This window comes from Salvelinus fontinalis, chromosome 28 (genome assembly GCF_029448725.1).
Source record: "Salvelinus fontinalis isolate EN_2023a chromosome 28, ASM2944872v1, whole genome shotgun sequence".
Taxonomy (NCBI): domain Eukaryota; kingdom Metazoa; phylum Chordata; class Actinopteri; order Salmoniformes; family Salmonidae; genus Salvelinus; species Salvelinus fontinalis.
Genome location: NC_074692.1, coordinates 44,977,542 through 45,002,167, shown reverse-complemented (window position 1 = coordinate 45,002,167; position 24,626 = coordinate 44,977,542). Strand labels below are relative to the sequence as shown.

At 46.1% G+C, this 24,626-nt stretch overlaps 1 protein-coding gene across 1 annotated transcript in view; it reads left to right on the top strand.

The window, feature by feature from the left end:
- wdfy3 (WD repeat and FYVE domain containing 3) overlaps window positions 1-24,626 on the top strand; it is a gene marked incomplete in the record, with an annotated part of 271,946 nt that overhangs the window by 148,535 nt on the left and 98,785 nt on the right. The window contains 8 exon segments of the mRNA XM_055887856.1: window positions 2,264-2,375; window positions 12,091-12,281; window positions 12,548-12,700; window positions 12,943-13,016; window positions 16,141-16,302; window positions 18,193-18,287; window positions 21,741-21,861; window positions 22,795-22,932. Of these exon segments, the coding sequence (XP_055743831.1) occupies window positions 2,264-2,375; window positions 12,091-12,281; window positions 12,548-12,700; window positions 12,943-13,016; window positions 16,141-16,302; window positions 18,193-18,287; window positions 21,741-21,861; window positions 22,795-22,932 (1,046 nt within the window).

Genomic DNA, 24,626 nt, shown 5'->3' with positions numbered 1-24,626 from the left:
CTCCACCCCACCTAGAACACAATGTTATCTCCACCCCACCTAGAACAATGTTATCTCCACCCCACCTAGAACACAATGTTATCTCCACCCCACCTAGAACACAATGTTATCTCCACCTGTAACACAATGTTATCTCCACCCCACCTAGAACAATGTTATCTCCACCTGTAACACAATGTTATCTCCACCCCACCTGTAACAATGTTATCTCCACCCCACCTAGAACAATGTTATCTCCACCCCACCTAGAACAATGTTATCTCCACCCCACCTAGAACAATGTTATCTCCACCCCACCTAGAACACAATGTTATCTCCACCCCACCTAGAACACAATGTTATCTCCACCCCACCTAGAACACAATGTTATCTCCACCCCACCTAGAACACAATGTTATCTCCACCCCACCTAGAACAATGTTATCTCCACCCCACCTAGAACACAATGTTATCTCCACCCCACCTAGAACACAATGTTATCTCCACCTGTAACACAATGTTATCTCCACCCCACCTAGAACAATGTTATCTCCACCTGTAACACAATGTTATCTCCACCCCACCTAGAACAATGTTATCTCCACCTGTAACACAATGTTATCTCCACTCCACCTGTAACACAATGTTATCTCCACCTGTAACACAATGTTATCTCCACTCCTCCTGTAACACAATGTTATCTCCACCCCACCTGTAACAATGTTATCTCCACTCCACCTGTAACACAATGTTATCTCCACCTGTAACACAATGTTATCTCCACCTGTAACACAATGTTATCTCCACCCCACCTGTAACAATGTTATCTCCACCCCACCTGTAACAATGTTATCTCCACCCCACCTAGAACAATGTTATCTCCACTCCACCTAGAACAATGTTATCTCCACCCCACCTAGAACAATGTTATCTCCACTCCACCTAGAACAATGTTATCTCCACCCCACCTGTAACAATGTTATCTCCACTCCACCTAGAACAATGTTATCTCCACTCCACCTAGAACAATGTTATCTCCACCCCACCTGGAACACAATGTTATCTCCACCTGGAACACAATGTTATCTCCACCTGTAACAATGTTATCTGAAGTGGTTTCCCAGGTGAACGCCATGGCCTCTCTCCCTGTCTGAGTGTACTAAAGGTTAATCTCAGTAGAGAACAGTTGGCTGCAGAGGCAGCAGATTTAACAACAGTAGATTAACACGGGTTGCTTTGGGTAGAATGTCTTGGGATTGAAGACAGATTTTGACCTGTTTTTCTCTCCCCCTTCTCTCCTCCTTCCCTCTCCTCCTCCTCTCTCCTCCTTCTCTCCTCCTCCCCTCTCCTCCTTCTCTCCTCATCCCCTCTCCTCCTTCTCTCTTCCCCCCTCTCCTCCTCCCCTATCTCCCCCTCTCCTCCTCCCCTATCTCCCCCTCTCCTCCTCCTCTCCTCCTCCCCTCTCCTCCTTCTCTCCTCTCCCCCTCTCCTCCTTCTCTCCTCCTTCTCTCCTCCTTCTCTCCTCCTCCCCTCTCCTCCTTCTCTCTTCCCCCTTCTCTCCTCCTCCCCTATCTCCCCCTCTCCTCCTCCCCTCTCCTCCTTCTCTCCTCCTCCCCTCTCCTCCTTCTCTCCTCCTCCCCTCTCCTCCTCCTCCCCTCTCCCCTTCTCTCCTCCTCCCCTCTCCTCCTTCTCTCCTCCTTCTCTCCTCCCCTCTCCTCCTTCTCTCCTCTTCCCCCTTCTCTCCTCCTCCCCTCTCCTCCTTCTCTCCTCCTCCCCTCTCCTCCTTCTCTCCTCCCCTCTCCTCCTCCCCTCTCCTCCTCCCCTCTCCTTCTTGCTCCTCCCCTCTCCTCCTCCCCACTCCTCCTTCTCTCCTCCCCTCTCCTCCTCCCCTCTCCTCCTTCTCTCCTCCTCCCCTCTCCTCCTTCTCTCCTCCCCTCTCCTCCTTCTCTCCTCCTCCCCCTTCTCTCCTCCTCCCCTCTCCTCCTTCTCTCCTCCCCTCTCCTCCTTCTCTCCTCCCCTCTCCTCCTCCCCTCCCCTCTCCTCCTCCCCTCTCCTCCCCTCTCCTCCTCCCCTCTCCTCCTTCTCTCCTCCTCCCCCTTCTCTCCTCCTCCCCCTTCTCTCCTCCTCCCCTCTCCTCCTTCTCTCCTCCTCCCCTCTCCTCCTCCCCCTCTCCTCCTCCCCTCTCCTCCCCCTCTCCTCCTCCCCCTCTCCTCCTCCCCCTCTCCTCCCCTCTCCTCCTCCCCCTCTCCTCCCCTCTCCTCCTCCCCTCTCCCCCTCTCCTCAGTTGGCTGTGTCATCTCATGAGAACGCCACTCCGGTCAAGCTGATCCACAATGCCGCCGGTCACCTCAACGGTCCAGCACGCACCATAGGAGCAGCTGTCATTGGATACCTGGGTAAGGGGTTAGGATACCTGGGTAAGAGGTTAGGATACCTGGGTAAGGGGTTAGGATACCTGGGTAAGAGGTTAGGATACCTGGGTAAGAGGTTAGGATACCTGGGTAAGGGGTTAGGATACCTGGGTAAGGGGTTAGGATACCTGGGTAAGGGGTTAGGATACCTGGGTAAGGGGTTAGGATACCTGGGTAAGAGGTTAGGATACCTGGGTAAGGGGTTAGGATACCTGGGTAAGAGGTTAGGATACCTGGGTAAGGGGTTAGGATACCTGGGTAAGGGGTTAGGATACCTGGGTAAGAGGTTAGGATACCTGGGTAAGAGGTTAGGATACCTGGGTAAGAGGTTAGGATACCTGGGTAAGGGGTTAGGATACCTGGGTAAGGGGTTAGGATACCTGGGTAAGGGGTTAGGATACCTGGGTAAGGGGTTAGGATACCTGGGTAAGGGGTTAGGATACCTGGGTAAGGGGTTAGGATACCTGGGTAAGGGGTTAGGATACCTGGGTAAGGGGTTAGGATACCTGGGTAAGGGGTTAGGATACCTGGGTAAGGGGTTAGGATACCTGGGTAAGGGGTTAGGATACCTGGGTAAGAGGTTAGGATACCTGGGTAAGGGGTTAGGATACCTGGGTAAGAGGTTAGGATACCTGGGTAAGGGGTTAGGATACCTGGGTAAGGGGTTAGGATACCTGGGTAAGGGGTTAGGATACCTGGGTAAGGGGTTAGGATACCTGGGTAAGGGGTTAGGATACCTGGGTAAGGGGTTAGGATACCTGGGTAAGGGGTTAGGATACCTGGGTAAGGGGTTAGGATACCTGGGTAAGAGGTTAGGATACCTGGGTAAGGGGTTAGGATACCTGGGTAAGGGGTTAGGATACCTGGGTAAGAGGTTAGGATACCTGGGTAAGGGGTTAGGATACCTGGGTAAGGGGTTAGGATACCTGGGTAAGGGGTTAGGATACCTGGGTAAGGGGTTAGGATACCTGGGTAAGAGGTTAGGATACCTGGGTAAGGGGTTAGGATACCTGGGTAAGAGGTTAGGATACCTGGGTAAGAGGTTAGGATACCTGGGTAAGAGGTTAGGATACCTGGGTAAGGGGTTAGGATACCTGGGTAAGGGGTTAGGATACCTGGGTAAGAGGTTAGGATACCTGGGTAAGAGGTTAGGATACCTGGGTAAGAGGTTAGGATACCTGGGTAAGAGGTTAGGATACCTGGGTAAGAGGTTAGGATACCTGGGTAAGAGGTTAGGATACCTGGGTAAGAGGTTAGGATACCTGGGTAAGGGGTTAGGATACCTGGGTAAGGGGTTAGGATACCTGGGTAAGGGGTTAGGATACCTGGGTAAGGGGTTAGGATACCTGGGTAAGAGGTTAGGATACCTGGGTAAGGGGTTAGGATACCTGGGTAAGGGGTTAGGATACCTGGGTAAGGGGTTAGGATACCTGGGTAAGGGGTTAGGATACCTGGGTAAGGGGTTAGGATACCTGGGTAAGGGGTTAGGATACCTGGGTAAGAGGTTAGGATACCTGGGTAAGAGGTTAGGATACCTGGGTAAGAGGTTAGGATACCTGGGTAAGAGGTTAGGATACCTGGGTAAGAGGTTAGGATACCTGGGTAAGAGGTTAGGATACCTGGGTAAGGGGTTAGGATACCTGGGTAAGGGGTTAGGATACCTGGGTAAGGGGTTAGGATACCTGGGTAAGGGGTTAGGATACCTGGGTAAGAGGTTAGGATACCTGGGTAAGGGGTTAGGATACCTGGGTAAGGGGTTAGGATACCTGGGTAAGGGGTTAGGATACCTGGGTAAGGGGTTAGGATACCTGGGTAAGGGGTTAGGATACCTGGGTAAGGGGTTAGGATACCTGGGTAAGGGGTTAGGATACCTGGGTAAGGGGTTAGGATACCTGGGTAAGGGGTTAGGATACCTGGGTAAGGGGTTGGGATACCTGGGTAAGAGGTTAGGATACCTGGGTAAGAGGTTAGGATACCTGGGTAAGAGGTTAGGATACCTGGGTAAGAGGTTAGGATACCTGGGTAAGAGGTTAAGATACCTGGGTAAGAGGTTAGGATACCTGGGTAAGGGGTTAGGATACCTGGGTAAGGGGTTAGGATGCCTGGGTAAGGGGTTAGGATACTAAGGGGTTAGGATACCTGGGTAAGGGGTTAGGATACCTGGGTAAGGGGTTAGGATACCTGGGTAAGGGGTTAGGATACTAAGGGGTTAGGATACCTGGGTAAGGGGTTAGGATACCTGGGTAAGGGGTTAGGATACCTGGGTAAGGGGTTAGGATACTAAGGGGTTAGGATACCTGGGTAAGGGGTTAGGATACTAAGGGGTTAGGATACCTGGGTAAGAGGTTAGGATACCTGGGTAAGGGGTTAGGATACCTGGGTAAGGGATTAGGATACCTGGGTAAGGGGTTAGGATACCTGGGTAAGGGGTTAGGATACCTGGGTAAGGGGTTAGGATACTAAGGGGTTAGGATACCTGGGTAAGAGGTTAGGATACCTGGGTAAGGGATTAGGATACCTGGGTAAGGGGTTAGGATACCTGGGTAAGGGGTTAGGATACCCGGTTAGGATGCCCGGGTAAGGGGTTAGGATACCCGGTTAGGATGCCCGGGTAAGGGGTTAGGATACCCGGTTAGGATGCCCGGGTAAGGGGTTAGGATACTAAGGGGTTAGGATACCTGGGTAAGAGATTAGGATACCTGGGTAAGAGGTTAGGATACCTGGGTAAGAGGTTAGGATACCTGGGTAAGAGGTTAGGATACCTGGGTAAGAGGTTAGGATACCTGGGTAAGGGGTTAGGATACCTGGGTAAGGGGTTAGGATACCTGGGTAAGGGGTTAGGATACCTGGGTAAGGGGTTAGGATACCTGGGTAAGAGGTTAGGATACCTGGGTAAGGGGTTAGGATACCTGGGTAAGGGGTTAGGATACCTGGGTAAGGGGTTAGGATACCTGGGTAAGGGGTTAGGATACCTGGGTAAGGGGTTAGGATACCTGGGTAAGGGGTTAGGATACCTGGGTAAGGGGTTAGGATACCTGGGTAAGGGGTTAGGATACCTGGGTAAGGGGTTAGGATACCTGGGTAAGGGGTTAGGATACCTGGGTAAGAGGTTAGAATACCTGGGTAAGGGGTTAGGATACCTGGGTAAGGGGTTAGGATACCTGGGTAAGGGGTTAGGATACCTGGGTAAGGGGTTAGGATACCTGGGTAAGGGGTTAGGATACCTGGGTAAGGGGTTAGGATACCTGGGTAAGAGGTTAGGATACCTGGGTAAGGGGTTAGGATACCTGGGTAAGGGGTTAGGATACCTGGGTAAGAGGTTAGGATACCTGGGTAAGGGGTTAGGATACCTGGGTAAGGGGTTAGGATACCTGGGTAAGAGGTTAGGATACCTGGGTAAGGGGTTAGGATACCTGGGTAAGGGGTTAGGATACCTGGGTAAGGGGTTAGGATGCCTGGGTAAGGGGTTAGGATGCCTGGGTAAGGGGTTAGGATACCTGGGTAAGGGGTTAGGATGCCTGGGTAAGGGGTTAGGATGCCTGGGTAAGGGGTTAGGATACCTGGGTAAGGGGTTAGGATACCTGGGTAAGGGGTTAGGATACCTGGGTAAGAGGTTAGGATACCTGGGTAAGGGGTTAGGATACCTGGGTAAGAGGTTAGGATACCTGGGTAAGGGGTTAGGATACCTGGGTAAGAGGTTAGGATACCTGGGTAAGGGGTTAGGATACCTGGGTTAGGGGTTAGGATACCTGGGTTAGGGGTTAGGATACCTGGGTAAGGGGTTAGGATACTAAGGGGTTAGGATACCTGGGTAAGTGGTTAGGATACCTGGGTAAGGGGTTAGGATACCTGGGTAAGGGGTTAGGATACTAAGGGGTTAGGATACCTGGGTAAGGGGTTAGGATACCTGGGTAAGGGGTTAGGATACCTGGGTAAGGGGTTAGGATACTAAGGGGTTAGGATACCTGGGTAAGGGGTTAGGATACTAAGGGGTTAGGATACCTGGGTAAGAGGTTAGGATACCTGGGTAAGGGGTTAGGATACCTGGGTAAGGGATTAGGATACCTGGGTAAGGGGTTAGGATACCTGGGTAAGGGGTTAGGATACCTGGGTAAGGGGTTAGGATACTAAGGGGTTAGGATACCTGGGTAAGAGGTTAGGATACCTGGGTAAGGGGTTAGGATACCTGGGTAAGGGATTAGGATACCTGGGTAAGGGGTTAGGATACCTGGGTAAGGGGTTAGGATACCTGGGTAAGGGGTTAGGATACCCGGTTAGGATGCCCGGGTAAGGGGTTAGGATACCCGGTTAGGATGCCCGGGTAAGGGGTTAGGATACCCGGTTAGGATGCCCGGGTAAGGGGTTAGGATACTAAGGGGTTAGGATACCTGGGTAAGAGATTAGGATACCTGGGTAAGAGGTTAGGATACCTGGGTAAGAGGTTAGGATACCTGGGTAAGAGATTAGGATACCTGGGTTAGGGGTTAGGATACCTGGGTAAGAGGTTAGGATACCTGGGTAAGGGGTTAGGATACCTGGGTAAGGGGTTAGGATACCTGGGTAAGGGGTTAGGATACCTGGGTAAGGGGTTAGGATGCCTGGGTAAGGGGTTAGGATGCCTGGGTAAGGGGTTAGGATGCCTGGGTAAGGGGTTAGGATGCCTGGGTAAGGGGTTAGGATGCCTGGGTAAGGGGTTAGGATACCTGGGAAAGGGGTTAGGATACCTGGGTAAGAGGTTAGGATACCTGGGTAAGGGGTTAGGATACCTGGGTAAGGGGTTAGGATACCTGGGTAAGGGGTTAGGATGCCTGGGTAAGGGGTTAGGATGCCTGGGTAAGGGGTTAGGATGCCTGGGTAAGGGGTTAGGATACCTGGGTAAGGGGTTAGGATACCTGGGTAAGGGGTTAGGATACCTGGGTAAGAGGTTAGGATACCTGGGTAAGGGGTTAGGATACCTGGGTAAGAGGTTAGGATACCTGGGTAAGGGGTTAGGATACCTGGGTAAGAGGTTAGGATACCTGGGTTAGGGGTTAGGATACCTGGGTTAGGGGTTAGGATACCTGGGTTAGGGGTTAGGATACCTGGGTAAGGGGTTAGGATACTAAGGGGTTAGGATACCTGGGTAAGTGGTTAGGATACCTGGGTAAGGGGTTAGGATACCTGGGTAAGGGGTTAGGATACTAAGGGGTTAGGATACCTGGGTAAGGGGTTAGGATACCTGGGTAAGGGGTTAGGATACTAAGGGGTTAGGATACCTGGGTAAGGGGTTAGGATACTAAGGGGTTAGGATACCTGGGTAAGAGGTTAGGATACCTGGGTAAGGGGTTAGGATACCTGGGTAAGGGATTAGGATACCTGGGTAAGGGGTTAGGATACCTGGGTAAGGGGTTAGGATACCTGGGTAAGGGGTTAGGATACTAAGGGGTTAGGATACCTGGGTAAGAGGTTAGGATACCTGGGTAAGGGGTTAGGATACCTGGGTAAGGGATTAGGATACCTGGGTAAGGGGTTAGGATACCTGGGTAAGGGGTTAGGATACCTGGGTAAGGGGTTAGGATACCCGGTTAGGATGCCCGGGTAAGGGGTTAGGATACCCGGTTAGGATGCCCGGGTAAGGGGTTAGGATACCCGGTTAGGATGCCCGGGTAAGGGGTTAGGATACTAAGGGGTTAGGATACCTGGGTAAGAGATTAGGATACCTGGGTAAGAGGTTAGGATACCTGGGTAAGAGGTTAGGATACCTGGGTAAGAGATTAGGATACCTGGGTTAGGGGTTAGGATACCTGGGTAAGGGGTTAGGATACCTGGGTAAGGGGTTAGGATACCTGGGTAAGGGGTTAGGATACCTGGGTAAGGGGTTGGGATACCTGGGTAAGAGGTTAGGATACCTGGGTAAGAGGTTAGGATACCTGGGTAAGAGGTTAGGATACCTGGGTAAGAGGTTAGGATACCTGGGTAAGAGGTTAAGATACCTGGGTAAGAGGTTAGGATACCTGGGTAAGGGGTTAGGATACCTGGGTAAGGGGTTAGGATGCCTGGGTAAGGGGTTAGGATACCTGGGTAAGGGGTTAGGATACTAAGGGGTTAGGATACCTGGGTAAGGGGTTAGGATACCTGGGTAAGGGGTTAGGATACCTGGGTAAGGGGTTAGGATACTAAGGGGTTAGGATACCTGGGTAAGGGGTTAGGATACCTGGGTAAGGGGTTAGGATACCTGGGTAAGGGGTTAGGATACTAAGGGGTTAGGATACCTGGGTAAGGGGTTAGGATACTAAGGGGTTAGGATACCTGGGTAAGAGGTTAGGATACCTGGGTAAGGGGTTAGGATACCTGGGTAAGGGATTAGGATACCTGGGTAAGGGGTTAGGATACCTGGGTAAGGGGTTAGGATACCTGGGTAAGGGGTTAGGATACTAAGGGGTTAGGATACCTGGGTAAGAGGTTAGGATACCTGGGTAAGGGATTAGGATACCTGGGTAAGGGGTTAGGATACCTGGGTAAGGGGTTAGGATACCCGGTTAGGATGCCCGGGTAAGGGGTTAGGATACCCGGTTAGGATGCCCGGGTAAGGGGTTAGGATACCCGGTTAGGATGCCCGGGTAAGGGGTTAGGATACCTGGGTAAGAGATTAGGATACCTGGGTAAGAGGTTAGGATACCTGGGTAAGAGGTTAGGATACCTGGGTAAGAGGTTAGGATACCTGGGTAAGAGGTTAGGATACCTGGGTAAGAGGTTAGGATACCCGGGTAAGGGGTTAGGATACCTGGGTAAGGGGTTAGGATACCTGGGTAAGAGGTTAGGATACCTGGGTAAGAGGTTAGGATACCTGGGTAAGAGGTTAGGATACCTGGGTAAGGGGTTAGGATACCTGGGTAAGGGGTTAGGATACCTGGGTAAGGGGTTAGGATACCTGGGTAAGGGGTTAGGATACCTGGGTAAGAGGTTAGGATACCTGGGTAAGGGGTTAGGATACCTGGGTAAGGGATTAGGATACCTGGGTAAGGGGTTAGGATACCTGGGTAAGGGGTTAGGATACCTGGGTAAGGGGTTAGGATACCCGGTTAGGATGCCCGGGTAAGGGGTTAGGATACCCGGTTAGGATGCCCGGGTAAGGGGTTAGGATACCCGGTTAGGATGCCCGGGTAAGGGGTTAGGATACTAAGGGGTTAGGATACCTGGGTAAGAGATTAGGATACCTGGGTAAGAGGTTAGGATACCTGGGTAAGAGGTTAGGATACCTGGGTAAGAGATTAGGATACCTGGGTTAGGGGTTAGGATACCTGGGTAAGAGGTTAGGATACCTGGGTAAGAGGTTAGGATACCCGGGTAAGGGGTTAGGATACCTGGGTAAGGGGTTAGGATACCTGGGTAAGAGGTTAGGATACCTGGGTAAGAGGTTAGGATACCTGGGTAAGAGGTTAGGATACCTGGGTAAGGGGTTAGGATACCTGGGTAAGGGGTTAGGATACCTGGGTAAGGGGTTAGGATACCTGGGTAAGGGGTTAGGATACCTGGGTAAGGGGTTAGGATACCTGGGTAAGAGGTTAGGATACCTGGGTAAGGGGTTAGGATACCTGGGTAAGGGGTTAGGATACCTGGGTAAGGGGTTAGGATACCTGGGTAAGAGGTTAGGATACCTGGGTAAGAGGTTAGGATACCTGGGTAAGGGGTTAGGATACCTGGGTAAGGGGTTAGGATACCTGGGTAAGGGGTTAGGATACCTGGGTAAGGGGTTAGGATACCTGGGTAAGAGGTTAGGATACCTGGGTAAGGGGTTAGGATACCTGGGTAAGGGGTTAGGATACCTGGGTAAGGGGTTAGGATACCTGGGTAAGAGGTTAGGATACCTGGGTAAGGGGTTAGGATACCTGGGTAAGAGGTTAGGATACCTGGGTAAGAGGTTAGGATACCTGGGTAAGGGGTTAGGATACCTGGGTAAGAGGTTAGGATACCTGGGTAAGAGGTTAGGATACCTGGGTAAGGGGTTAGGATACCTGGGTAAGAGGTTAGGATACCTGGGTAAGAGGTTAGGATACCTGGGTAAGGGGTTAGGATACCTGGGTAAGAGGTTAGGATACCTGGGTAAGGGGTTAGGATACCTGGGTAAGGGGTTAGGATACCTGGGTAAGGGGTTAGGATGCCTGGGTAAGGGGTTAGGATGCCTGGGTAAGGGATTAGGATGCCTGGGTAAGGGGTTAGGATACCTGGGTAAGGGGTTAGGATACCTGGGTAAGGGGTTAGGATACCTGGGTAAGGGGTTAGGATACCTGGGTAAGAGGTTAGGATACCTGGGTAAGAGGTTAGGATACCTGGGTAAGAGGTTAGGATACCTGGGTAAGGGGTTAGGATACCTGGGTAAGGGGTTAGGATGCCTGGGTAAGGGGTTAGGATGCCTGGGTAAGGGGTTAGGATGCCTGGGTAAGGGGTTAGGATACCTGGGTAAGGGGTTAGGATACCTGGGTAAGGGGTTAGGATACCTGGGTAAGGGGTTAGGATACCTGGGTAAGAGGTTAGGATACCTGGGTAAGAGGTTAGGATACCTGGGTAAGAGGTTAGGATACCTGGGTAAGAGGTTAGGATACCTGGGTAAGAGGTTAGGATACCTGGGTTAAGGGTTAGGATACCTGGGTTAGGGGTTAGGATACCTGGGTTAGGGGTTAGGATACTAAGGGGTTAGGATACCTGGGTAAGGGGTTAGGATACCTGGGTAAGGGGTTAGGATGCCCGGGTAAGGGGTTAGGATGCCCGGGTAAGGGGTTAGGATACACAGGTAAGGGGTTAGGATACACGGGTAAGGGGTTAGGATACCCGGGTGTTAGGATACCCGGATAATGGATTAGGATACCCGGGTAAGGGGTTAGGATACCCAAGTAAGGGGTTATGATACCCGGGTAAGGGGTTAGGATACCCGGGTAAGGGGTTAGGATACCCGGGTAAGGGGTTAGGATACCCGGGTAAGGTGTTAGGATACCCGGGTAAGGTGTTAGGATACCCGGGTAAGGTGTTAGGATACCCGGGTAAGGGGTTAGGATACCTGGGTAAGGGGCTAGGATACCTGGAGAATGTAACTATCAATCGGGGTTGAATTGGCCATATAAGCAAATCTTGTAACAACAGATTGTGCCTTTAAAATAACTTTTGCCCCGAGTGGCTCAGCGGTGGAAGGCACTGCACCGCAGTGTTGAGGCAGCACTATATCCTGGGGTTCCATCCACGTGACCGGGAGCCCCATCGGGCAGCGCACAATTGGACAAGCGCCGTCCGGGTTAGGGGAGGGTTGGCCAGGGAGCTTTCCTTGGCTCATCACGCTCTAGCGACTCCTTGTGGCGGGCCGGGCGCATGCCTGCTGACTTCAGTCATCAGTTGAACGGTGTTTCCTCTGACACGTTGGTGCAGCTGACTTCCGGGTTAAGCTGGCAGTGTGTTAAGAAGTATGTGGCTCGGTGGGTCATGTTTCGGAGGACGCGTGTCTCGACCTGTGCCTCTCCCGACAACATCGAGGAGTTGCAGCGCTGAGACAAGGTTGTAACTAGCAATTAGGGAGACAATTTGGTAAAAACGACCCCATTTTTCATTTATTTTTAATAAATAAAATGAAAATACCTTTTTCCCCACTCTTGGTGTGTCTTTGTCCCCAAGTCTGTGGTCACCAACACACACCTTACCTGTAGACTAACTCTTCCTCTCCGCTCTCTTCCAGGTGTGCGTGCGTTCGTCCCCAAGCCTGTGGCGACCAACCTGCAGTACGTGGGCGGGGCGGCGGCCATTTTGGGCCTGGTTGCCATGGCGCAGGACGTTGAGGGTCTCTACGCGGCCGTCAAGGCGATGGTGTGCGTCGTCAAGAGCAACCCGCTGGCCAGCAAGGAGATGGAGCGCATCAAAGGCTACCAGGTACAACTACACTACCCACAATGCAATATGGCCTAGTTCGTTCACACTCAAGTTACATTTACAATACATTTGTGGACACACCACACAATGTTTGTGTGAACACTGTTGCTCAGACAAAACGGTTGTTTCTCTGCTGTACCTGTTGGCCATACTGTTGAAGAAGAAGCGTCACCTGGTGAACAGCCACATCCTGTCTGCTGGAGTTATAATACAACAGTAATATAACTCAGTCTAACGGTAGTATGTGTCTGTTATTCGGTCTCTAGCTGCTGGCCATGTTGTTGAAGAAGAAGCGTCACCTGCTGAACAGCCACATCCTGCACCTGACCTTCTCCCTGGTGGGAACAGTAGACAGTGGCCACGAGACCTCCATCATCCCCAACACCACCGCCTTCCAGGACCTGCTCTGTGACTTCGAGGTCAGCACTAAACCAATGGGCCTCAGGGAAATTGGCTCCAGTTTTGAGACAAGATGGCCCCCGGGAAACTGATCCAGTTTGAGCCGAAATGGTGGTTGGTGGTCCTTGGTGCAAGCCAAACACAATGGGCCTCAGGGCGACTGATCCATGTCGAGCCAAACGTGGTCCCTGGAGACAAAATAATGTTGGATTTCTGGTGGTATGTTTGTAGAGGTCTTCAAATGTTCTTTCTGTCTCCTCAGGTGTGGCTACATGCACCCTACGAACTGCACCTGTCCCTGTTTGAACACTTTATAGAGCTCCTCACTGAGTCCAGGTGAGGGATGATTAACTCTTGCTATACAGTGAATTCGGAAAGTATTCAGACCCCTTGACTGTTTCCACATTTTGTTATGTTACAGTTTTATTCTAAAATTGATTAAATCCATTTTTCCCCTCATCAATCTACACACAATACCCTATAATGACATCACAATACCCCATAATGACATCACAATACCCCATAATGACATCACAATACCCCATAATGACATCACAATACCCCATAATGATGAAGCGAAAACAGGTTTTTAGATTTGTTTGCAAATGTTTTAAAAATATAAAACGGATACCTTATTTACGTAAGTATTCAGACCCTTTACTATGAGATTCAAAGTTGGGCTCAGTTGCATCCTGTTTCCATTCATCATCCTTGAGATGTTTCTACAACTTGATTGGAGTCCACCTGGGTAAATTCAATTGATTGGACATGATTTGGAAAGGCACACACATCTGTCTACAGTTGAAGTCAGAAGTTTACATTCACCTTAGCCAAATACATTTAAATTAAGTTTTTCACAATTCCTGACATTTAATCCTAGTAAAAATTCCCTGTCTTAGGTCATCATATTCCCAGTGGGTCAGAAGTTTACATACACTCAATTCGTATTAGGTAGCATTGCCTTTAAATTGTTTAACTTGGGTCAAATGTTTTGGGTAGCCTTCCACAAGCTTCCCACAATAAGTTAGGTGAATTTTGGCCCATTCCTCCTGACAGAGCTGGTGTAACTGAGTCAGGTTTGTAGGCCTCCTTGCTCGCACACGCTTTTTTAGTTCTGCCCACAAATGTTCTATAGGATTTATGTCAGGGTTTTTGGATGTCCTCTGCAATACCACAACTTTGGAAGTATGCTTGGGTTCATTGCCCATTTGGAAGACCCATTTGCAACCAAGCTTTAACTTCCTGACTGATATCTCGAGATGTTGCTTCAATATATCCACATAATTTTCCTTCCTCATGACACCATCTATTTTGTGAAGTGCACCAGTCCCTCCTGCAACAAAGCACCCCCACAACATGATGCTGCCACCCCCCGTTCTTCACGGTTGGGATGGTGTTCTTCGGCTTGCAAGCATTTTAACTCCAAACATAAACATTTTCATTATGGCCAAACAGTTCTATTTTTTTTCCATCAAACCGGAGGACATTTCTCCAAAAAGTATGATCTTTGTCCCCATGTGCAGTTGCAAACCGTAGCTTTTTTTATGGCGATTTTGGAGCAGTGGCTTCTTCCTTGCTGAGCGGCCTTTCAGGTTATGTCGATATAGGACTCATTTTACTGTGGATATAGATACTTTTGTACCTGTTTCCTCTAGCATCTTCACAAGGTCCTTTGATGTTGTTCTGGGATTGATTTGCACTTTTCTCACCAAATTACGTTTATCTATAGGAGACAGAACGGGTCTCCTTCCTGAGCGGTATGACGGCTGCGTGGTCCCATGGTGTTCATACTTGCGTACTATTGTTTGTACAGATGAATGTGGTACCTTCAGGCATTTGGAAATTGCTCCCAAGGATGAACCAGACTTGTTTTTTTCTGAAGTCTTGGCTGATTTCTTTCGATTTTCCCATGATGTCAAGCAAAGAGGCACTGAGTTTGAAGGTAGGCCTTGAAATACATCCACAGGTACACCTCCAATTGACTCAAATGATGTCAATTAGCCTATCAGAAGCTTCTAAAGCCATGACATCATTTTCTGGAATTTTCCAAGCTGTTTAAAGGCACAGTCAACTTAGTGTATGTAAACTTCTTCGAATTGTGATACAGTGAATTTGAAGTGAAATAATCTGTCTGTCAACAATTGTTGGAAAAAGTACTTGTGTCATGTCCTAACCGACTTGCCAAAACTATAGTTTGTTCACAAGAAATTTGTGGAGTGGTTGAAAAACAAGTTTTAATGACTCCAACCTGTGTATGTAAACTTCCTACTTCAACTGTATATAAGGTCCCACAGATGACAGTGCTTGTAAGAGCAATTACCAAGCCATGAGGTTGAAGGAATTGTCTGTAGAGCTCAGAGACAGGATTGTGTCGAGGCACAGATCTGGGGAAGGTTACCAAAACATTTCTGCAGCATTGAAGGTCCCCAAAGACCTAGTGGCCTCCATCATTCTTAAATGGAAGAAGTTTGGAACCACCAAGACTCTTTCTAGAGCTGGACGCCCAGCCAAACTGAGCAATCGGGGGAGAAGGGCCTTGGTCAGGGAGGTGACCAAGAACCTGATGGTCACTCTGACAGAGCTCCAGAGTTCCTCTGTGGAGATGGGAGAACCTTCCAGAAGGACAACCATCTCCGCAGTACTCCACCATTAAGGTCTTTATGGTAGAGTGGCCAGACGGAAAGCCACTTGTCAGTAAAATGCACATGACAGCCGCTTGGAGTTTGCCAAAAAGCACCTAAAGGACTCTGACCATGAGAAACAAGATTCTCTGGTCTGATGAAACAAAGATTGAACTCTTTGGCCTGAATGCCAAACATCACGTCTGGAGGAAACTTGGAACCATCTCTACGGTGAAGCATGGTGGTGGCAGCATCTTACTGTGTGGAGGTTTTTCAGTGGCAGGGACTGGGAGACTAGTCAGGATCGAGGGAAAGATGAATGGAGCAAAGTACAGAGAGATCCTGCTCCAGAGCTCAGACAGAGGTGAAGGTTCACCTTCCAACAGGACAACAACCCTAAGCACGTAGCTAAGACAATGCAGGAGTGGCTTGGGGACAAGTCTCTGAATGTCCTTGAGTGGCGCAGCCAGAGTCCGGACTTGAACCCGATCAAACATCTCTGGAGAGAACTGAAAATAGCTGTGCAACGACGCTCCCCATCCAACCTGACAGAGCTGGAGAGGATCTGTAGAGAAGAATGGGAGAAACTCCCCAAATACAGGTATGCCAAGCTTGTAGCATCATACCCAAGAAGACTCGAGGCTGTAATCACTGCCAAATGTGCTTCAACAAAGTACTGAGTAAAGGGTCTGAATACTTTTGTAAATGTGATATTTCAGTTAATAGTGAAACTATAATCTTAATCACCTGAGGTTTATGAAAAACAAAGACACAGGAAGACCAGGTTTCCTGTGTGTAATATATCATCCGTCTGTCTGTCCTCTTCTCCCCAATCACAGTGAGGCAGCGAAGAACGCTAAGTTGTTACGAGAGTTCCAGCTGATTCCCAAGCTGCTGTTAACCCTGAGAGACACGTCTCTGTCTCAGCCCACCATCTCTGCTATCAGCAACGTATTGAGTCTGCTACTGCAAGGGTTCCCCAACCCATACGACCTGCTACGGTAATAACACACTCTGCACTTTCCCCAACCCATACGACCTGCTACGGTAATAACACACTCTACACTTTCCCCAACCCATACGACCTGCTACGGTATTAACACTACACTTTCCCCAACCCATACGACCTGCTACGGTAATAACACTCTCTACACTTTCCCCAACCCATACGACCTGCTACGGTAATAACACTCTCTACACTTTCCCCAACCCATACGACCTGCTACGGTAATAACACACTCTACACTTTCCCCAACCCATACGACCTGCTACGGTAATAACACTACACTTTCCCCAACCCATACGACCTGCTACGGTAATAACACACTCTACACTTTCCCCAACCCATACGACCTGCTACGGTAATAACACTCTCTACACTTTCCCCAACCCATACGACCTGCTACGGTAATAACACTACACTTTCCCCAACCCATACGACCTGCTACGGTAATAACACACTCTACACTTTCCCCGACCCATACGTCCTGCTACGGTAATAACACACTCTACACTTTCCCCGACCCATACGACCTGCTACGGTAATAACACACTCTACACTTTCCCCAACCCATACGACCTGCTACGGTAATAACACACTCTACACTTTCCCCAACCCATATGACCTGCTACGGTAATAACACTCTCTACACTTTCCCCAACCCATACGACCTGCTACGGTAATAACACACTCTGCACTTTCCCCAACCCATACGACCTGCTACGGTAATAACACTACACTTTCCCCAACCCATATGACCTGCTACGGTAATAACACTCTCTACACTTTCCCCAACCCATATGACCTGCTACGGTAATAACACTCTCTACACTTTCCCCAACCCATATGACCTGCTACGGTAATAACACACTCTGCACTTTCCCCAACCCATACGACCTGCTACGGTAATAACACACTCTACACTTTCCCCAACCCATACGACCTGCTACGGTAATAACACACTCTACACTTTCCCCAACCCATACGACCTGCTACGGTAATAACACTCTCTACACTTTCCCCAACCCATACGACCTGCTACGGTAATAACACACTACACTTTCCCCGACCCATATGACCTGCTACGGTAATAACACACTCTACACTTTCCCCAACCCATATGACCTGCTACGGTAATAACACACTCTACACTTTCCCCAACCCATACGACCTGCTACGGTAATAACACACTCTACACTTTCCCCGACCCATACGACCTGCTACGGTAATAACACACTCTACACTTTCCCCAACCCATATGACCTGCTACGGTAATAACACACTCTACACTTTCCCCAACCCATACGACCTGCTACGGTAATAACACACTACACTTTCCCCAACCCATACGACCTGCTACGGTAATAACACACTCTACACTTTCCCCAACCCATACGACCTGCTACGGTAATAACACACTCTACACTTTCCCCAACCCATACGACCTGCTACGGTAATAACACACTCTACACTTTCCCCAACCCATACGACCTGCTACGGTAATAACACACTCTACACTTTCCCCAACCCATACGACCTGCTACGGTAATAACACACTCTACACTTTCCCCAACCCATACGACCTGCTACGGTAATAACACACTCTACACTTTCCCCAACCCATACGACCTGCTACGGTAATAACACTCTCTACACTTTCCCCAACCCATACGACCTGCTACGTTAAGCCTAGACTTCAGAGAGGTGGACCAGTAGTCAGAAGGTTGCTGGTTGAAGTCCCGTGCCAGGCAATGAATAACGTGTGAATTAAACTTGCTACTGGTGGGCTGCTGGTCACCCCAGTCCTTGTAACGGACTACAAATCCCTTCATGAGACTGGTATATACCCATGTAGCTCATGTGTGTGTCTGTCTTATGGTATGTTTGATAGGTTTGGCCAGTTCATCTCATCCACCCTGCCAACCTTTGCTGTGTGTGAGAAGTTTGTAGTGATGGAGATCAACAACGAGGAGAAGATAGATGGAGGTAACACACACACACACACTCGTTTAGAGATTGTCACTAACTACCATGGAGATTATTGTCACTAACTAGCATAGAGATTATTGTCACTAACTAGTATAGAGATTATTGTCACTAACTAGCATTTAGATTATTGTCACTAACTACTATAGAGATGATTGTCACTAACTAGCATAGAGATTATTGTCACTAATTTAGAGATTATTGTCACTAATTAGTATAGAGATGATTGTCACTAACTAGCATAGAGATTATTGTCACTAATTTACAGAAATGATTGTCATTAACTAGTATAGAGATGATTCACTAATTTAGAGATTATTGTCACTAATTGGCATATAAATTGTCACTAATTAGTATAGAGATGATTCACTAATTTAGAGATTATTGTCACTAATTGGCATAGAAATTGTCACTAACTAGTATAGAGATGATTGTCACTAATTAGTATAGAGATGATTGTCACTAACTAGTATAGAGATGATTCACTAATTTAGAGTTTAATGTCACTAACTAGCATTTAGATTATTGTCACTAACTGTTATAGAGATTATTGTCACTAATTTACAGAAATGATTGTCACTAACTAGTATAGAGATGATTCACTAATTTAGAGATTATTGTCACTAATTGGCATATAAATTGTCACTAATTAGTATAGAGATGATTCACTAATTTAGAGATTATTGTCACTAACTAGCATTTAGATTATTGTCACTAATTAGTATAGAGATGATTGTCACTAACTAGTATAGAGATGATTCACTAATTTAGAGATTATTGTCACTAACTAGCATTTAGATTATTGTCACTAACTAGTATAGAGTTTATTGTCACTAACTAGTATAGAGTTTATTGTCACTAACTAGTATAGAGTTTATTGTCACTAATTAGTATAGAGTTTATTGTCACTAACTAGTATAGAGATGATTCACTAATTTAGAGTTTAATGTCACTAACTAGCATTTAGATTATTGTCACTAACTACTATAGAGATTATTGTCACTAATTTACAGAAATGATTGTCACTAATTGGAAATGATTGTCACTAATTATTGTCACTAATTGGCATATAAATTGTTACTAATTAGTATAGAGATGATTCACTAATTTAGAGATTATTGTCACTAACTAGCTTAGAGATGCTTGTCACTAATTAGTATAGAGATGATTGTCACTAACTAGTATAGTGTCACTAATTGATGTAGATATCATTGTCACTAACTAGCATAGTGTCACTAATTTACATAGAGATTATTGTCACTAACTAGCAGAGATTGTTGTCACTAATTTACATATAGGTTATTGTCACGAACTAGCATGATATTATTGTCACTAAATAGCAGAGATTATTGTCACTAACTTGTATAGAGATTATTGTCACTAATTTACTAATTTACAGAGATTTGTCACTAACTAGCATATAATTGTCTCTAACTAGCATAGAGATTATTGTCACTAACTAGTATATAGATTGTCACTAATTTACATAGAGATTATTGTCACTAACTAGTATAAATATGATTGTCACTAATTAGTATAGAGATTATTGTCACTAACTAGCATAGAGACTGTCACTAACTAGCATAGAGACTGTCACTAACTAGCATAGAGATTGTCACTAACTAGTATAGCGATTATTGTCACTAACTAGTATAGAGATTATTGTCACTAACTAGTATAGAGATTATTGTCACTAACTAGTAAAGAGATTATTGTCACTAACTAGTATAGAGATTATTGTCACTAACTAGTATAGAGATTATTGTCACTAACTAGTATAGATATTATTGTCACTAACTAGTATAGAGATTATTGTCACTAACTAGCATAGAGATTATTGTCCTTAACTAGTATAATGATTATTTTCACTAACTAGTATAGAGATTATTGTCACTAACTAGTATAGAGATTATTGTCACTAACTAGTATAGAGATTATTGTCACTAACTAGTATAGAGATTATTGTCACTAACTAGCATAGAGATTATTGTCACTAACTAGCATAGAGATTATTGTCACTAACTAGTATAGAGATTATTGTCACTAACTAGCATAGAGATTATTGTCACTAACTAGCATAGAGATTATTGTCACTAACTAGTATAGAGATTATTGTCACTAACTAGTATAGAGATTATTGTCACTAACTAGTATAGAGATTATTGTCACTAACTAGTATAGAGATTATTGTCACTAACTAGTAAAGAGATTATTGTCACTAACTAGTATAGAGATTATTGTCACTAACTAGTATAGAGATTATTGTCACTAACTAGTATAGATATTATTGTCACTAACTAGTATAGAGATTATTGTCCTTAACTAGTATAGAGTTTATTGTCACTAACTAGTATAGAGATTATTGTCACTAACTAGCATAGAGATTATTGTCACTAACTAGCATAGAGATTATTGTCCTTAACTAGTATAATGATTATTTTCACTAACTAGTATAGAGATTATTGTCAATAACTAGTATAGAGATTATTGTCCCTAACTAGCATAGAGATTATTGTCACTAACTAGCATAGAGATTATTGTCACTAACTAGTATAGAGATTATTGTCCCTAACTAGTATACAGATTATTGTCCCTGACTAGCATAGAGATTATTGTCACTAACTAGTATAGAGATTATTGTCACTAACTAGCATAGAGATTATTGTCCCTAACTAGTATAGAGATTATTGTCCCTGACTAGCATAGAGATTATTGTCACTAACTAGTATAGAGATTATTGTCACTAACTAGCATAGAGATTATTGTCCCTAACTAGTATAGAGATTATTGTCCCTGACTAGTATACAGATTATTGTCCCTGACTAGCATAGAGATTATTGTCACTAACTAGTATAGAGATTATTGTCACTAACTAGCATAGAGATTATTGTCCCTAACTAGTATAGAGATTATTGTCCCTGACTAGCATAGAGATTATTGTCACTAACTAGTATAGAGATTATTGTCACTAACTAGCATAGAGATTATTGTCAATAACTAGTATAGAGATTATTGTCCCTAACTAGCATAGAGATTATTGTCACTAACTAGCATAGAGATTATTGTCCCTAACTAGCATAGAGATTATTGTCCCTAACTAGCATAGAGATTATTGTCCCTAACTAGTATAGAGATTATTGTCCCTGACTAGTATAGAGATTATTGTCACTAACTAGTATAGCGATTATTGTCACTAACTAGTATAGAGATTATTGTCACTAACTAGTATAGAGATTATTGTCCCTGATGTACATACATATGTTTGTACAATGCCAAAACTATGCTGTTCGGTTCCATTTTTGTTGATTCTAAAATCGCATGAATCCATTTTTTTTTTAAATCACTTAATTTGTGTTCCAAGTGATGAAGACATTGGGAGTCTCCTCTCAGTATTCAGCACAGTAATATTATTATAGTAATAGTAGTGGTAATAGTGGTAATATTGTGTTCCAGGTAATGATGAAGACTTTGGGGGTCTTCTGTCGGCCAACCTGATCCTGTTGAGGAACAGACTGCTCGACATCCTCCTCAAACTGCTCTTCACATCCAAGGAGAAATGCACCGTCAACGCACAGTACGTCACTGTGTGTGTGTGTGTGTGTGTGTGTGTGTGTGTGTGTGTGTGTGTGTGTGTGTGTGTGTGTGTGTGTGTGTGTGTGTGCGCGTGTGTAATCGCGTCACAGAGTTTCTAAAAACCCAGAGGTGCAACATCCAGAGACTTCCGGGAACACTTGCGAAACAGACAAAAACAGACCAGGCCAGGGTTTGACAAGACAATGAGAGAAGTGATAAATTCTTCCATAGTTAATATTCTCCAAATGGAAAGACGAAGAAGAAGACGACGATGAAGAAGAAGACGATGAAGAAGAAGACGATGTCTTCACTAGTTTAACATGTTATTAACTCCAACCTCGTGAAAGTGACAAACTGACGCGTTTTAATTTTTGTTTAAAAAAATAAAAAAAATAATATTGAAGGACTGCCTTTATGATTTGACGTACGTAGTTCGGCGCGAGACAACTGTTAGGCACGATTTACGTGTTTCTACGCATGAATTTAGCTACCCAACGTCGCCATGACATCACCTACAACTGGGATTTCTATTGGAGAAGGAGTTTCTGCCCCTCTTCATACTGTACTGTCTTTGACTGTGTTGTGTGTAGCCTGACTGCTCTCTGTCCCCCCCTACAGGGCTTGTGAGGAGTTGGTGCGTACCCTGGTCTTTGACTGTGTTGTGTGTAGTCTGACTGCTCTCTGTCCCCCCCTACAGGGCATGTGAGGAGTTGGTGCGTACCCTGGGCTTTGACTGTGTTGTGTGTAGCCTGACTGCTCTCTGTCCCCCCCTACAGGGCATGTGAGGAGTTGGTGCGTACCCTGGGCTTTGACTGTGTTGTGTGTAGTCTGACTGCTCTCTGTCCCCCCCTACAGGGCATGTGAGGAGTTGGTGCGTACCCTGGGCTTTGACTGTGTTGTGTGTAGCCTGACTGCTCTCTGTCCCCCCCTACAGGGCATGTGAGGAGTTGGTGCGTACCCTGGGATTTGACTGGTTGTTAATGTTCACGGAGGAGCACCTCCACTCCAGCAGTGTAACAGCAGCTCTGTGGATCCTGGTGGTTCTGCTCAGTAACCAGCCCATACTGACCAGGTCTTTGATCCTTAAAAAAAAAAAAAAAAAACAGTCAAAAGTTTGAACACATCTACTCATTCAAGGGGTTTTCTATATTTTTCACTTTTCTACATTGTAGAATAATAGTGAGGACATCAAAACTATGAAATAACACATATGGAGTTGTAGTAACCAAAAAAGTGTTAACCAAATGAAAATATATTTTAGATTTTAGATTCTTCAAATTAGCCACCCTTGCCTTGATGACAGCTTTGCATACTCTTGGCATTCCCTCAACCAGCTTCATGAGGTAGTCACCTGGAATGCATTTAAATTAACAGGTGTGCCTTGTTAAAAGTTAATTTGTGGAATTCCTTTCCTTCTTAATGCGCTTGAGCCAATCAGTTGTGTTGTGACAAGATAGGGTTGGTATACAGAAGATAGCCCTATTTGGTAAAAGACCAAGTCCATATTATGGCAAGAACAGATCAAATAAGCAAAGAGAAACAACAGTCCATCATTACTTTAAAGACATGAAGGTCAGTCAATCCGGAGAATGTAAAGACCTTTGAAAGTTTCGACAAGTGCAGTCGCAAAAACCATCAAGCGCTATGATGAAACTGGCTCTCATGAGGACCGCCACAGGAAAGGAAGACCCAGAGTTACCTCCGTTGCAGAGGATAAGTTCATTAGAGTTACAGAAATTGAAGCCCAAATAAATTCTTCACAGAGTTCAAGTAACAGACACATCTCAACATCATCTGTTCAGAGGAGACTGTGTAAATCAGGCCTTCATGGTCCAATTGAATCCACTACTTAAGGACACCAATAAGGAGAGACTTGCTTGGGCCAAGAAACATGAGCAATGGACATTAGACCTGTGGAAATCTGTCCTTTGATCTGATGAGTCCAAATGTGAGATTTTTTGTTCCGACCTCCGTGTCTTTGTGAGACGCAGAGTAGGTGAATGGATGATCTCCACATGTGTGGTTCCCACCGTGAAGCATGGAGGAGGAGGTGTGATGGTGTGGGGGTGCTTTGCTGGTGGCACTCTCAGTGATTTATTTAGAATTCAAGGCGGACTTCACCAGCATGGCTACCACAGCATTCTGCAGCGATACGCCATCCCATCCCGTTGTGGTACTCTCAATAGGAAAATGTCCTAACACACTGATAAAATGCCAAGAGTGTGCAAAGTTATCATCAACGCAAAGGGTGGCTACTTTGAAGAATCTGAAATATAGTTTGATATGTTTAACACTTTTTTGGTTACGACATGATTCCATATGTGTTATTTCATAGTTTCAAATAAAATGTAAAAAATACATTTTTATTTGTCACATGCGCCGAATACAACAGGTGTAGTAGACCTCACAGTGAAATGCTTACTTACAAGCCCTTAACTAACAATGCAGTTTTAAGAAAACAAAAAAATACATAGAAATATAACAAATAATTAAGGAGCAACAATAAAATAACAGTAGCGAGGCTATATACAGGGTATTACGGTACAGAGGCAATGTGGAGGCTATATACAGGGTATTACGGTACAGAGGCAATGTGGAGGCTATATACAGAGTATTACGGTATAGAGTCAATGTGGAGGCTATATACAGGGTATTACGGTACAGAGGCAATGTGGAGGCTATATACAGAGTATTACGGTACAAAGGCAATGTGGCGGCTATATACAGAGTATTACGGTATAGAGTCAATGTGGAGGCTATATACAG